The 13,851-nt window shown below is 37.7% G+C and overlaps 1 protein-coding gene across 1 annotated transcript in view; it reads left to right on the forward strand.

Annotated features, from left to right (window-relative positions):
• Positions 1 to 13,851, forward strand: part of UTRN (utrophin) — a 478,322-nt gene that overhangs the window by 159,384 nt on the left and 305,087 nt on the right. Inside the window, exons 24-31 of the mRNA XM_069488656.1 lie at positions 234 to 347; positions 943 to 1,098; positions 4,976 to 5,146; positions 7,082 to 7,261; positions 9,856 to 9,990; positions 11,533 to 11,682; positions 12,648 to 12,809; positions 13,309 to 13,437. Of these exons, the coding sequence (XP_069344757.1) occupies positions 234 to 347; positions 943 to 1,098; positions 4,976 to 5,146; positions 7,082 to 7,261; positions 9,856 to 9,990; positions 11,533 to 11,682; positions 12,648 to 12,809; positions 13,309 to 13,437 (1,197 nt within the window). The remainder of the gene's footprint in view (positions 1 to 233; positions 348 to 942; positions 1,099 to 4,975; positions 5,147 to 7,081; positions 7,262 to 9,855; positions 9,991 to 11,532; positions 11,683 to 12,647; positions 12,810 to 13,308; positions 13,438 to 13,851) is intronic.

Below are 13,851 nucleotides of genomic sequence, written 5' to 3' on the forward strand. Positions count from 1 at the left end.
TTTTGAAATTTTTAGAATCATTACTAAGCTGTCATCTCTTGAGGATTTTAGTCAAGAGTGAAGAAAATAATTATTTTCAAAGTTGGAAGTTTTAGAAAAAGAAATAAAATAAGTGAAAATGATACCATCAGAGTTTTGACAAGTTGCCTTTTTTCCAGTAGCTGTAGATCTTGAGATGTAGTAGGTTGAATGTCACTGAATAATATCCTTCTCTGTTATTGTGTTCATTTTAGGCTGATTCAGAAGTCATTGAGAAATGGATGGATGGTGTGAAAGACTTCTTAATGAAAGAGCAGGCTGCCCAGGGAGACGCCGCAGGTCTGCAGAGGCAGCTAGACCAGTGCTCTGTGAGTTCTGCTGTAATAAATAACATATTCTTCTTTTTTTTTTGTTACTTGCTGCTATTATTAAAATTGTAAGAATATGACATGGACTTAAACCTAGATAAAATATCTTTCATCCTTTTATGACTTTATAGCTAATAAAAGAATGACAGATTATTCATATTTTTATTTTTGGCTATGGTTATAGAATTTTGCTTGGAGAGAACAAGAGTAATTTTAGTTCATTAGGGGCCAATTGTATATTGCTTTTCTTGTGCCACATGGTGAGGATTTAAGAAATACATATTTAACAAATAAAATTTGCTAGTAATACTACATGCAATTTATATTTGGTGAAATCATCCTGCTTCTCTAAATTAATTAAAAGACTATTCCCTACTGAGAGTCAAGTATTTCCAATCTAATTTGGCAGATGGCAATATGAAGCACCCAGGTGAACTGAATTTCTTAAGACACAATATATCTGAAGTAGTTAAAAGTCTTGACTCTTGAGCCATCTGCTTTTATAATATTTGCAGGAATACAAGCAGACAAACTATAATTATGGCATCCACTTATATAGGAATGAACTCAACATGGGCATATTTTGTGTGTTCAGGCATTTGTTAATGAAATAGAAACAATTGAATCATCTCTGAAAAACATGAAAGAAATAGAAACTAACCTTCGAAGCTGTCCAATTGCTGGAATCAAAACTTGGGTGCAGACAAGACTAGTTGACTACCAAACCCAACTGGAGAAATTTAGCAAGGAGGTGAGTTTTTTAATTTTGCTCTCTGGTTTTCAAGAAGTGAAGACAGTGGCATCTTTTCACTGACTAAAGGGATTTTATAACCCATGCAGTTTGAGAAACAGTGGTCTAATAACTACAACATGGGTGGCAAGTTGGGCCAAGGAAGACATCATTTTTTTTAAAATTAAGAGATGGTACTAATTGTCCACTTTGGCCTGGGACTTTCTTTTTCTTCTTGTCTTAAATCCAGCTTAACACACCTTGCCTTAAATCCAGCTTAACACACGCATTTATGTTATTTGCTTTACCTCTAAAACATTTGAGTATGTTACCCAGTAGTTAAACCAATTAGTCATTTATTTATTCAGCAAATATTTATTAATCAGCTGCCATATGTTGGACATGATTCTAGGCATTGTATCCCCAGCATTGAACAAGGAACAATAAACTCCCCTTCAGGAGCTTGCATTGTAGTGAGGCAGATGGAAAGTGAATAATAACATGTAGGAGTAGTAAGGAGTTAGGGTTAGGTGGGCTATTTCAAAGAGGGTGGTCAGGGAAGGGCTTTTTGAGACTGGGACATTTGAACAGAGAACTGAGTAAAGTAAAGGAAGCCACGTGAGGTTCAGGTAAGAACATCCATGCATGGTGAAGAGCAAGTGTGAAATCTCAGTGGTCAGAATGAGCTTGCTGTGTTCAGTAAAGAATGAGGGCAGTATAGCTGGAATAGACAGAGAGGAGTTAGTGTGTAGCAGAATGGGAATATTTGAGGTCAGAAGGTAGACAGAGGATGGATTGGATATGGGCTTGGAGGTAAGGTGTTGGATTTTATTCCAGGTGTGATATGACACAGAAAGCAATTTGAGGGTTTTGAGCAGGGAAGTGACACGTGATAGAGATCTTTTCAGATCACTCTGGCTTTCATGTGGATGATTTGCTCTGGGATGGCAAGAATGAAGACAGAAAGAATACTTAGGAGGTTATTGAGGTCTTAGAGAGAGAGGATGGCCCTTGGCACTCAGGAGGTAGTGACAGAGGTCATGAGAAATACTAGGTTTGGACCATATTTTGCAAATAGAGAGGGGACCCAAGTGAAGAATTGGATGTGTGATAGAAGAAAAGTGAATGATCAAGGACAGCTCAGAATTTTTGCAAACCTTCCACTTTGTGTGAATCGTGGTGCTATTTACTGGAATAACGAAGACTCAAGGAGCAGAAGCTTTTGTGGGTGCAGATGAAATGGTGATTTCCATTCTGGAGGTATTAAATGTGAGATGCTAGATGCCAAGAAGGAAAAGTCAGTAAAAGGAGAGACACACTTGGGGGAAGGTTGGGTCCCAGAGGCCAGGTGGAGAAAGCTTTTTGCCATGCCCAATGCTGAAGACTGCCAAGGCCAATCAGAACTGAAAATAAAGCTTAAAATTTGATAAGATAGCAAAATGGAGGCTTTTGTTGAGCTTGAGAACAGTGGTTTCCATAGAGTGGCGGGGAAGAAAGTCAATGGAGAATATTGAGGAGATAATGGGAAATGAGGAACCGGGACTAGCAGGACCAACTTTGGGAAATTTCTCTATTCAGGGGAGCAGAGAAATGGGCGGGTGCTGGAGATGGGGATCCAAAGAGGTGTTTTTGTTATTTGTAATAATGAGAGATATTATGGGATGTCTGCATGCTGAAGAGGAGGACCTCACTTAGAAAAAGAAAGTAGTGGTGCAGGAGAGGTTGAGATAAGAGAATTTCTCAGGTGAAGTCCATGATCATGCAGCAGGGGATGAAGTGAACCGTATGGGGACAGCAGGACTGGGAGATAGTTCTCTTCTGATTGCTTTTATTTTGTTAGTGAAATAACAGTGACATTGTATATAGTTGAAGTGACTGACAAAGGGACGAAAAATAGAGGAGAAAATGTGAAATACAGGTGTCCTGCATGCAGTCCTGTGGATGGTACAGGTCTCTTAATACAGTGCTTTTGGCTGATGTTTATTTAGGAAAAATTTATATTTCCATAACTGAATATTTTGTTTTTGTTGTTTTACCCTGACGTCCTTATTTTGAACATGTTCAAATGGAAAGAAAAGTTGAAATAATGGTACAAGGAACACCCGTATACCTCTTCAGAGATTTGTTAATGTTTTACCATATTTGCTTTCTCTCCTTCTACCCCTCTTTTTACACAGGCGTGCATGCACACATGCATTCTCACTTGCACACACGCACCCACATACTCTTTTCTAGGGGGTAGCTAGAAATGTACTTTTGACAGGAAGTTGAAAACATCATGATGCTTCACCCCTAAATCCTCAAGCATGCTTCTCCTGGGAATAAGGACATTCTTCTACAAAACCACAATACCATTATCACACTTAAGAAACTAATAATTTTATATTATCATCTAATATCCTAGCCAAATTCAAATTTTTCCAGACTTGCTATAATCTGATGGCATGTCCCTGAAGGAACTGGGATTTTTGAGGAAGTAAAGAGGGAAAATGGTTTGGAAGTGGCTTAGAGGAGCTAGGAAGGCAATAAATAGAAGTCTGTCTCTGTGTCTGTCTGTGTCTATGTCTGTCTGACTACCCATCCATCCATGCACGTATAAATGACAACAAAGAATTTATTGTGAATTACTGTTGATTCAACCTATGGGAATAAATATATAGGACATTTTTAAGTGTCCTCAACAAGGAGATAAGCACATACTATGTGAGTAATTATCTAGAGCAGTTCCAAACTTTTGTACTTCATTGACTAGTAAAAATGTTGAAGTGGTTTTGGACAAGCATAATGTCACCAAATTTTTATTTTGCTAAGAAAGAATAGGCATCTGAAACAAATCAGGATAATAATTATAATTTTGAGGGTTTTTTAAAAAATTCATAACAGTGTCTTTATTTTTCTTATTTTTCTGTGGATTCATGGAAATTATAGAACTGACTAGTGTTGCTGGCACTGGCTCCTTGGGTACATGTGGGGCAGTGGAAGAAAAGCTCCTGTTTCGTCCCTGTCTATTTTTGTGACTCGGGTCCTGTTTGGAGGGAGGGACCAGGGAAGCTGCTAACTCTTGCTTCACCCTGAGCTTGTGAGAACCATCTTTTTCCTGTGCTGGCCTTTGGTTACTGTCAGCTTAGCAGCCCAGCGAGCCCTGGTAAGGTGGCCTCTGCTGTGACATTTAATTTGAGCAGGAGGCTGAATATGTCGAGGGAGGGTTGGACTGTGACTGCAGAATGATATCTTCCCTCATAGTAAAGTCAGCGTGTGGTTATGGTGGGAAGCTCTCTGAAAATACTTCTTGAGTGCTCTGAAGTTTTTAACCAACTTAATCAGAATCTGATAAATATCTACTTTGTAATGTAACTGTTTTTGTGTGTCTACATGGAATATACAAATATAGTAGATTATCAAAACTAAAATTTTGTAGAGCGGATGTTTTACATGAACATCTTTAATAGCAACCTCTCCCTGTTTGCTTTTTAGAAGTGAAATCTTAGTGGGGAATTCTGTTTAAAAGGAGAAAATGGATATTTTGGGTTGCTTTCAGGAATTTTTTTGGTTCTCTTTTTTATAATAAACAGCGGTACAGTAAATTCACTTAATATACATATGCTTTTATTGCTTTAATCTAGATTCCTACATCCAGGATTACTATCAACAGTTATGCATTTTCAAAATTATAATAGATATTGCCAGATTAGATTGATATCCAAAATGTGGTCTAGAATCCCAGTTATAATATTGTTCTTATTACTGCTTATAAGCCACTGTATCAGCACAAAATGTGTAAAAGGTTTTATCTGACTTTGTGGAAAGTTATCACTGTGTCTGTAAATATTAAAAGCTAGAACTTGACATTGAACACGTTAACATTTGTTTATTTGGGGGAATGGCTTTTCCTTTCTAGATTGCTATTCAAAAAAGTAGGTTGTCCGAAAGTCAGGAAAAAGCAGTGAACCTGAAGAAAGACTTGGCGGAGATGCAGGAATGGATGACACAGGCTGAGGAAGAGTACCTGGAGAGGGATTTTGAGTACAAGTCACCAGAAGAGCTTGAAAGTGCTGTGGAAGAAATGAAGGTGAGGCTGGGACAGCTGGTGCCACCAGGCTTCATACCTCCCTCCCTCCCTCTCAAACCGCCCATCAATCGTCTGTCTAGCTGGAAAGCACCATATGTACACAGCATCTTCACAGCAGGATTTCAAATTAAAAAAAAAGGTGGCTGCTATGATTTTAGTGGGGAAAGGAAATCAAGAATCCACTTGTTCTGCTTGGCTCATGAGTGGAGTCCATGAAGGCACTTGAGACAATCTCTTAGGGTAGAACTTCGAGAAGCCACAGATAATGACTTAAAAACCTCTAGTAGTAGGGGTAACGAAGAATTAATTATAATTTTTTATTGGGATAAATACATATCAGATAAAATTTGCCATTTTAACAATTTTTAAGTGCACAATTAAGTGACATTAATTACATTCAGAATGTTTTGCAGCCATCACCACTACCTATTTCCAGAATTTTTCGGGAAGAATTATTTTTTTGTAAGGAGCAAGAAAGACTTCCTGAGCTGGTTGGGGTTTATCTGTATTTTACCAGGTATTACCACATATTAATCTTCCAGTTAATATGTGGGGCACATGTGGATACCAAAATTTTGTTAGAGCAGGTAAGAGCAGCAGTAGGAATGCAGCAAGGACTGTCATATCAGTTGGCTTCACTGGATATATTTCCTATAAGCTTCTATTCCTATGTCAGTAGTCTTGAACACTCTCTTTTTTATATATAATAAAAGAACTGGGCATCATTCCCAAATTTCTAACACTGCTTCAGCTGTCCTTGAGTGTTCAAACCAAAGGAGGTCACGTCTGAAAGGCTATTTTTTTTCTGTAAGTGTAAACAACACAGTGAATGTTTTACCCCAAACTTAACTTGCCTGGAAATGTAACTAAAGCAAAAATCTCTGTGCAGATTTTTTATTTTTTTTAAAAGGGATTATATGACATTCATGCATCATTATATATAAGTCAAAGTAAATATCACAGGAGACCTTTGTTGAAGTTGTATTTTCACTGAAACGTCTTTTATAGTGTAACTCTTTTTGAACGATTTTTAAAATATTCAGTATATAAGGTATTTTAAAGGTAGCCTACCGTGTTAAGAATAATCATATCTCATTTATTCTCTTTCTTTACACTACTGAAATTGTAGTTGTGTGGTTTTCTAAAGCTACTGTAAATGAGAGTTTAGGAAATTGATATTAAAATCCTTGAGTGGGCCATTCTGTTTATTTTTATTCTTTCAAACAGTCATTATAAATTTAAAAAACACTACACTTAATTACTTTACCCCAACTTAGGGAAGTTGAAGGCCATTAAGCAGTAGAGAAAGCTGAAATGGAAAGTGAACGGCTGTTTTAAGTTGTTTTTCCTGAATGTGAGATTTTTCGTCGTGAGGAGTCAGGGAAACAGCTGTTTGTGGATCAGATTGTCCCAGTGTAACTTTATCATCTTTGAAATGCTTTAATTATCAGAAGGATACATGTACTTATGACCTAGGGGAAGAAAACATGTTTCAATCATTTGGGGAACTTTTTAAAGGATACTTCTACCATGGTGCATATCAATTTTTGTGAAAATTAATTTATTTCATTCCAATATGCTTAGATCTCCAGTGATCAATTAAAATTAATTCACTTAGATTCTTATCTTGGACCCAGAATTTGAAACTATTTCATGTCAATAAACGTAACTTAGGATAACTTAGATGTTAATACTGCTGTTATGAAATGAAAATGGTTATGGGTGCTATGTGCATTGGGATGCATGAGTAACATGGTATAGTTAGCAATCTTATTTCTAAAACATTCACTGCAGTGATTACCTACATAATGTTCCAAATTGGCAGTTAGAATCATCTAGATGTTTTAATTTTAGTTTAGTTATTTAAAAAAGAAAGAAAGAAATTGGTTGTTGTGAAAGGGAGACAGTTTTCAGGTTTGTCCTTTCTTGAAACAGAGGGCAAAGGAGGATGTGTTGCAGAAGGAGGTGAGGGTGAAGATTCTCAAAGACAACATCAAGTTATTAGCTGCCAAAGTGCCCTCTGGTGGCCAGGAGTTGACGTCTGAGCTGAATGTCGTGCTGGAGAATTACCAACTTCTTTGTAACAGAATTCGAGGAAAGTGCCACACGCTAGAGGTACGTTATTTTTTTTCAGCGATGCCTTTCTGAGATCCAAACTCTGTGATGTACTGACCGTTTCTAAATCTTGGAAAAAACTTTGTTTTCTTTCAAATACTGGATCATAAAGGAAAAGTAGTTCTTAGGGAATAGATTGATAAAAACGAAACATGGGTTTAAAAAAAAGGAGACTAAGATCTGTCCCCAGTTATTGGAAATTTCTTAGGCAAGTCTTTTAATATCTTCAGACTTTACTTTTTTAATGTATGCAGTCAAGGTTTTCTTTCTTTTCTTTTCTTTTTTTTTTTTTTTTGAGACAGAGTCTCACTCTGTTGCCCCAGCTAGAGTGCAGTGGCATCTGCCTAGCTCACAGCAACCTCAAACTCCTGGGCTCAAGCGATCCTCCTGCCTCAGCCTCCCGAGTAGCTGGGACTACAGGCATGCGCCACCATGCCCGGCTAATTTTTTCTCTCTCTATATATTTTTAGCTGTCCAAATCATTTCTTTCTATTTTTAGTAGAGATGAGGTCTCACTCTTGCTCAGGCTGGTCTCGAACTCCTGACTTTGAGCGATCCTCTCGCCTCGGCCTCCCAGAGTGCTACGATTACAGGCGTGAGCCACCGCGCTCCGCCCGAGGTTTTCATGTTACAGATGATCTTTAGTGTCTGTTCCAGTCCAGAAATTTCTGAAGACATTGTAAGCATTTCCTTTGTTTTGCCTGATTGAGTACACAGAGATGAATTAAAGTTTGTTTTTTTTTTAAATTTTAAGTGATGTCTAAAATTAGAGAGTCATCTGAAGGAAAAGTAGAACTTAAATATGCTGGTATTTTGCTGTGCCTTAGGTAAAGTACCTTTCTTTCTCTATGGACATTAGATTTAAGACGTACATGATTCTATGAGTTTTTTTTTTTTTTTAATAAAACTAAGTTTTTGCTTGTTTATTTTTATGTTAGTATGACTTTTGTCATATCTTGTAAGATTTAAGAAACATTTCAATGTATAACAATTTAAATTCAATTCAACTTAAAATAAATTATTGTATTGTGGGAAACCCTGAAATGGTAAAAAATGGCAACTGCCATATTTAACCTAAAATCACTCATTACTTGCTTGTTCTGAATCAATTTTGTGCTAAGATAAATATGTATAATTGAGAGTAGTTGGTAAGAAAGCTGCTTGAATAGGAATCAGTCTGCTTCTTGGGAGTGATTTTCTGTGAGTTATCTTTTCTTTCCCATAAAAAATGAGGTTGTGCTTGCATCCGAGCAGAGTTTTGGTCTGCTTTTTGCTTGTAGAAATGTAGGGACTAGAAACCTCTTTTCCCTTTTGCTCTCAGCCAAAGAGACACTTATGGCTGAGGGTTTAAATCTAACTTGCGGCTTGTTTTTCTATGTCTGGTTAACTAAGAATGGTTTTTATATTTCTAAAGGGTTGTAAAACACACGTGTGTGCATGCACTTACACTGTCTCTCTTTCTCTCTCTCTGTCTCTCTCTCTCTTCCCCCAAAGAAAAATGTATGACAGAGACCAAATATGGCCCCTAAAACCTAAACTATTTCCTCTGGCCCTTTATAGAAACATTTGCTGACCGTTGTTCTGGTCAGCCTGCCCCACGTGGAGCACAGACTAGAGTGTGCCTTCACTCGGTCAGTAGATCCCAAAGAGGAGAAACCCAGGAGGCCCCAAGCTGAGTTCTTTCTCCTAAATTTACTACTCAAATAGATGTCTCTTATATGGAATAAGAGAGTATAAATTTATAAATGTTTCCAGCACCCCCCCCCCATGGAAAATTTAGTGATGAGGAATGGGTGATAGTAACTAACACAGTAGGAATAATATAACTCCATTTGGGGTAAAATGTGGCTCACTCTCTGTTTTTTTTTTTTTTTTTGAGACAGGGTCTTGCTCTATTGCTCAGGCTAGAGTGTAGTGATGTCATCATAGCTCACTGTAACTTCGAATTCCTAGGCTCAGGGAGCCACAAACGGGGTCTCACTATGTTCTGCAGGCCGGTTTTGAACTCCTGGCCTCAAGCGATCCTCCCGCCTCAGCCTCCCAGAGTACTGGTATTACAGGCATGAGCTGCTGAGCCTGGCATGGCTCTCTTCTTAAATAGAGATGTCCTCTGCATTTAGGAAAAAGTTGGCTACACAGAAAACTCTTCACATCAGTTAGCTCTGAGTTGGAATTAGGTGGGACCCATGAGATTTTAATTTCCTATGCAATTATTTAAAAATTTTACAATTGAGTGATTTTTTTCCCTTTTATTTAAAAAACTAATAATGTTTTTCTCCTTTTTTTCCTACCGATTATACAGTTTGATTTTTGACATTTAAGTCAGATCCTGGAATTTATTTTAATTGGACGAGCGAGGCAGCCTCTTGCCCATTCCTCTTTGTCCCCTCCCCCACCAGTTGGTCTAATATGATTTATTGACGAATTCAATTTTATATTTCATTTATCTGAAAAACCCAAGTTCATCAGTTTCTAAATTCCCAGATATACTTACATCTAAATGAAATTATTATTGATTAAAGAGAATGTGTGGCACTTGAGACACGACGTACGAAATGGCTTCTTGTCTAATTTAATTTTTTTTTACTCTTTAGGAGGTCTGGTCTTGTTGGATTGAACTGCTTCACTATTTGGATCTTGAAACCGCCTGGTTAAACACCTTGGAAGAGCGGATGAAGAGCACAGAGGTCCTGCCTGAGAAGACGGATGCTGTCAACGAAGCCCTAGAGGTTGGAACCCGCGTTCTCGGTGGCATTTCTTTTTGTTGCGATGAGGCTGCACGTGTATTAAAATGAGGAACATAATGGTTTATGTGGGCAAACTCATTTACTTCCTCAGTAGTTTTCAGTGTACCTTGTGTTTTCTTTTGTAGCCTGAAGTATTTATACAGCCGTGTGTATTTAGATTATCTGTGACCCACTGTATCAGCCCCGTGAAGTGGCAATCGGTACATTTTAGACATGGCACAGCACTCTAGTGGTTTTGCAGTTTATTTTACCGGTCTCTTTACAAATCTCTGCCCCATGTTATTGGGACAACTGCTCTCCTGCTTCATCATCAATTTATTTTTACTCACTAAGCAGTGACTTCTAGTCTATTACCGTCAGATGTTAAAAGTTAAAAGACAGGCTGAGGGGACAATAGTTGAGACATGGGGTCCTGTCATAGGAGCTTGTCATCACGCCTGGACCTCGAGCTCCTTGAGGCCAAGAAATGTACCCAATTCTTCCATTCATTGTTGTCCCTGAGTTCCCAGCACGGTGTGTGGCACGTGATGACTGAATAGCTGTTTCTTAACTGAATTGCAATGTGACGAGGGGTAGGTTTGCTTATAAAAAGAGAGAAAGAAGGTCGATGTGCTTTTAAAAATGCAGTGGCACGATGCGGGAATTGAGTGGACGACTGAACGTCAGGAGTAAGTGAAGTGCGGCACCTGCTTTCCAGGAGGTGGATGTTCTGCTGGAGAGAAGATGGCACTTCCCAAATAAAGCAGAGTGAGAGACTGGAAAAATGCAAACTATGAAAAGTTTACTTTCTAAAAAATATTTTCCCAATATGAGAGTTCATGTACATTCTAGAAATATGGAACATAGAGAAAAGTATAAAGCAAACTCTGATAAACACTTTTAAACGTTTTGTGTATTTCTTCCTAATATTATTTTTTACATATATGCACTAGGAGGTAGTTACACTGGATCAAAGGCCTGGGGGTCATAAAGGCTTTGGAGCCAAGATGGAATCTTAGCTCTTGACTGTGTGGGTAGTGAATCATTTAACCTCTCTGACCTTCAGTTTTTCCATCTGTAAAATGGGAATAATATTTAGCCCATATGGTTAATTAGATTTTTATATATGTAAAGTGAATGTATAAAACCTTGGCTCTATTCTGTATTATGTTGAAAAAAAAGAGCTAATTTTTACCTATTTTTAGTAATACAATTAACAGTTGAGATAATTTTGCTTGTATATACAGTACCACTTTCTGCCTTCAAACATTGAATCATATCAGAAGCTTTTCTCTATATAATTAATAACTTTTGAAATTGTGTGGAATTATATCATCATATATCATTCATACTGATTTCTCAATTTCATGTGTTAGTACCATGATGGATATTGTGTGAATTAGTCATATAATTAATTTCAGGTCTTATTCCTTCGATAGATTTCTGGAAAATGGAATGACTTGTTTAAAAAAATGTACGTTTTTAGGATCCTGGATACATTTTGCCTTAGTAAAGGCATTATTTTTCTCCCCATCCCCGGAACAGTCTCTGGAATCTGTTTTGCGCCACCCAGCAGATAATCGCACCCAGATCCGGGAACTTGGCCAGACTCTGATTGACGGAGGGATTCTCGATGATATAATCAGCGAGAAACTGGAGGCTTTTAACAGCCGATACGAAGACCTGAGTCATCTGGTAAGAATTGTGTGAGTGTTGATTGAGTATTTCTGAGATGGAGCTGACCCTGAACTCCGTATCATAGAGAGCTTTAATGTTGGTTAAAGTTGGTGACATCTAAAGTTGGTTAATGTTGGTTAAAGTTGGCAACCAATGCTAACAAGGGCACTGACATACCAGGGAGGGAAGAATAGACCTAAGACTTATAAGGCAGACAGAACTTGTTTAAAAAAAAAATTATCTTTGAGATTGTTTCTACCTTTGACCTATTTAATTTCCATTAAGGATCACATTATAGCTGTATGTAAGAATAATAACTCATATTATCGTAGTAAATATTAGGGCCGTCATGATTTGACATAAGGGTATTATGAAAGCCATAATCTCTTAGTTCATATCCGGGTTGTATCACAGTGTGCATGTCCATGTCACTAATTAGAGAAAGGACACTGTTCTTTTATAGAAAGTTTGGGTGGGTATTCGATGCTTTCAAGCATATGTTAAATAATAACTGTTGATGTTTAGACAAATAGCATCAGGCTTTTAATCCAAAAGTGCAGCACATAGTAGTTTCACAGAACTTGTTTTAGACTTTGGAAAAAAAGAGATTCAGATGTTTATTGATAGACAGTCTTGTTAAATTTTATGTTCTTATTGACAGATATTGCTGATTTCTAAAAACACTCTAAATTTGTGATAAATAACAAATTTTTATCCCGTTTAATGTATTCCATAAGAAATCTTTATATTTTTAAATTTTGTCATATATAAAAAGAAGTAAAAATTAGTAATTCACCCACAAGGTGTGTAAGATCCTAGAAGGACATTTTCACTGTTACCATTAGTAGTTATTATTTATTTATAAGGAAGGCTAATGTCTTGAACTAGTGCTCTGTTAGACTTTTCTTAGTGGCCAGAACATATGTATTCAGCTATTTATATCTGTGCTGAGCAACTGATGGTTCAATTTCTCCCCTGTGTAGGCAGAGAGCAAGCAGATTTCTTTGGAAAAGCAACTCCAGGTCCTGCGGGAAACTGATCACATGCTTCAAGTCTTACAGGAGAGCTTGGGGGAGCTGGACAAACAGCTCACCACGTACCTGACTGATAGGATCGATGCTTTCCAAGTTCCCCAGGAAGCTCAGGTACTGCCATAGATCTAAGGGCCCTTGAGTCAAAAAGAGAGCATAGGTACTCACTTCCTCAGCTGCAAGAGAACCTCTGCCATGGAAAACTGAGAGTTCACGGGAAAGACTGACCTTACTTATGGGCAGCACTTGGGTCTTGGAGTTCTCTCGCTCTCTATGTGAGACCCTGGTAAATGACCAACAATTTTAAATTGTAGTTTTCTTAGCTATGGAATTAGGACAATTAATTTTTAATAAATAAATAGTAAACATTAGAAATGACGAATGCAAGGACTTTAGCATGTGAATTGCACACAGTAGTCTTACAATATAGTAGCCTGTATTATTATTATACCACAAACTTATTAAAGCTTGAGTGGGGGCAACATTGCATAAAATACAATATTATGTATTGCATAGTTATATGGAACTTTTGTATTGTTCTTTTTTTGTATTGTTTCTGTTTTTATACTTTTTTAAAAAGGGCATCCTCTCCCCTTTCCAATCTCTTTTGTAGAAAATCCAAGCAGAGATCTCAGCCCATGAACTAACCCTAGAGGAGCTGAGAAGAAATACGCGTTCTCAGCTCCCGACCTCCCCAGATGGCAGGACTGCTCGAGGAGGAAGTCAGATGGATGTGCTACAGGTAAACAGGACAAGAAGCATCCTTTTGCTTTTCAATATGTTGGGCATAAAAAGAAAAGGAAAAAGAGTTGATTACTTGGGTGCCTTTGGTATTCTTTATGATGGAAACCACAGGAGAGGAGTGATATATTGAAGGCGCATTGCATCTCAGGGAGCAGAAACAAATTGTTGCACGGGTGGAAAAAATATTCAATCTGATTTTTACGGTTGAGTTGAGAAGTGAAAGAATGAGCTGGATTTAGAAGTTAGCGTCATACTGACTTTTTCTTTAACGCAGAGCCCCCGTCAGTACTGGTGTGGCTGACACACAAGGCAGGCTGAGTTCACATGGGATGCAGCATCGGACACTTAGTCCCTTAATGACCCAAGTGACACTGACTTTCAGTCTGAACTTGTGATGAAGGGCATTTTGAGG

This window comes from Eulemur rufifrons, chromosome 15 (genome assembly GCF_041146395.1).
Source record: "Eulemur rufifrons isolate Redbay chromosome 15, OSU_ERuf_1, whole genome shotgun sequence".
In the NCBI taxonomy this organism is placed as follows: domain Eukaryota; kingdom Metazoa; phylum Chordata; class Mammalia; order Primates; family Lemuridae; genus Eulemur; species Eulemur rufifrons.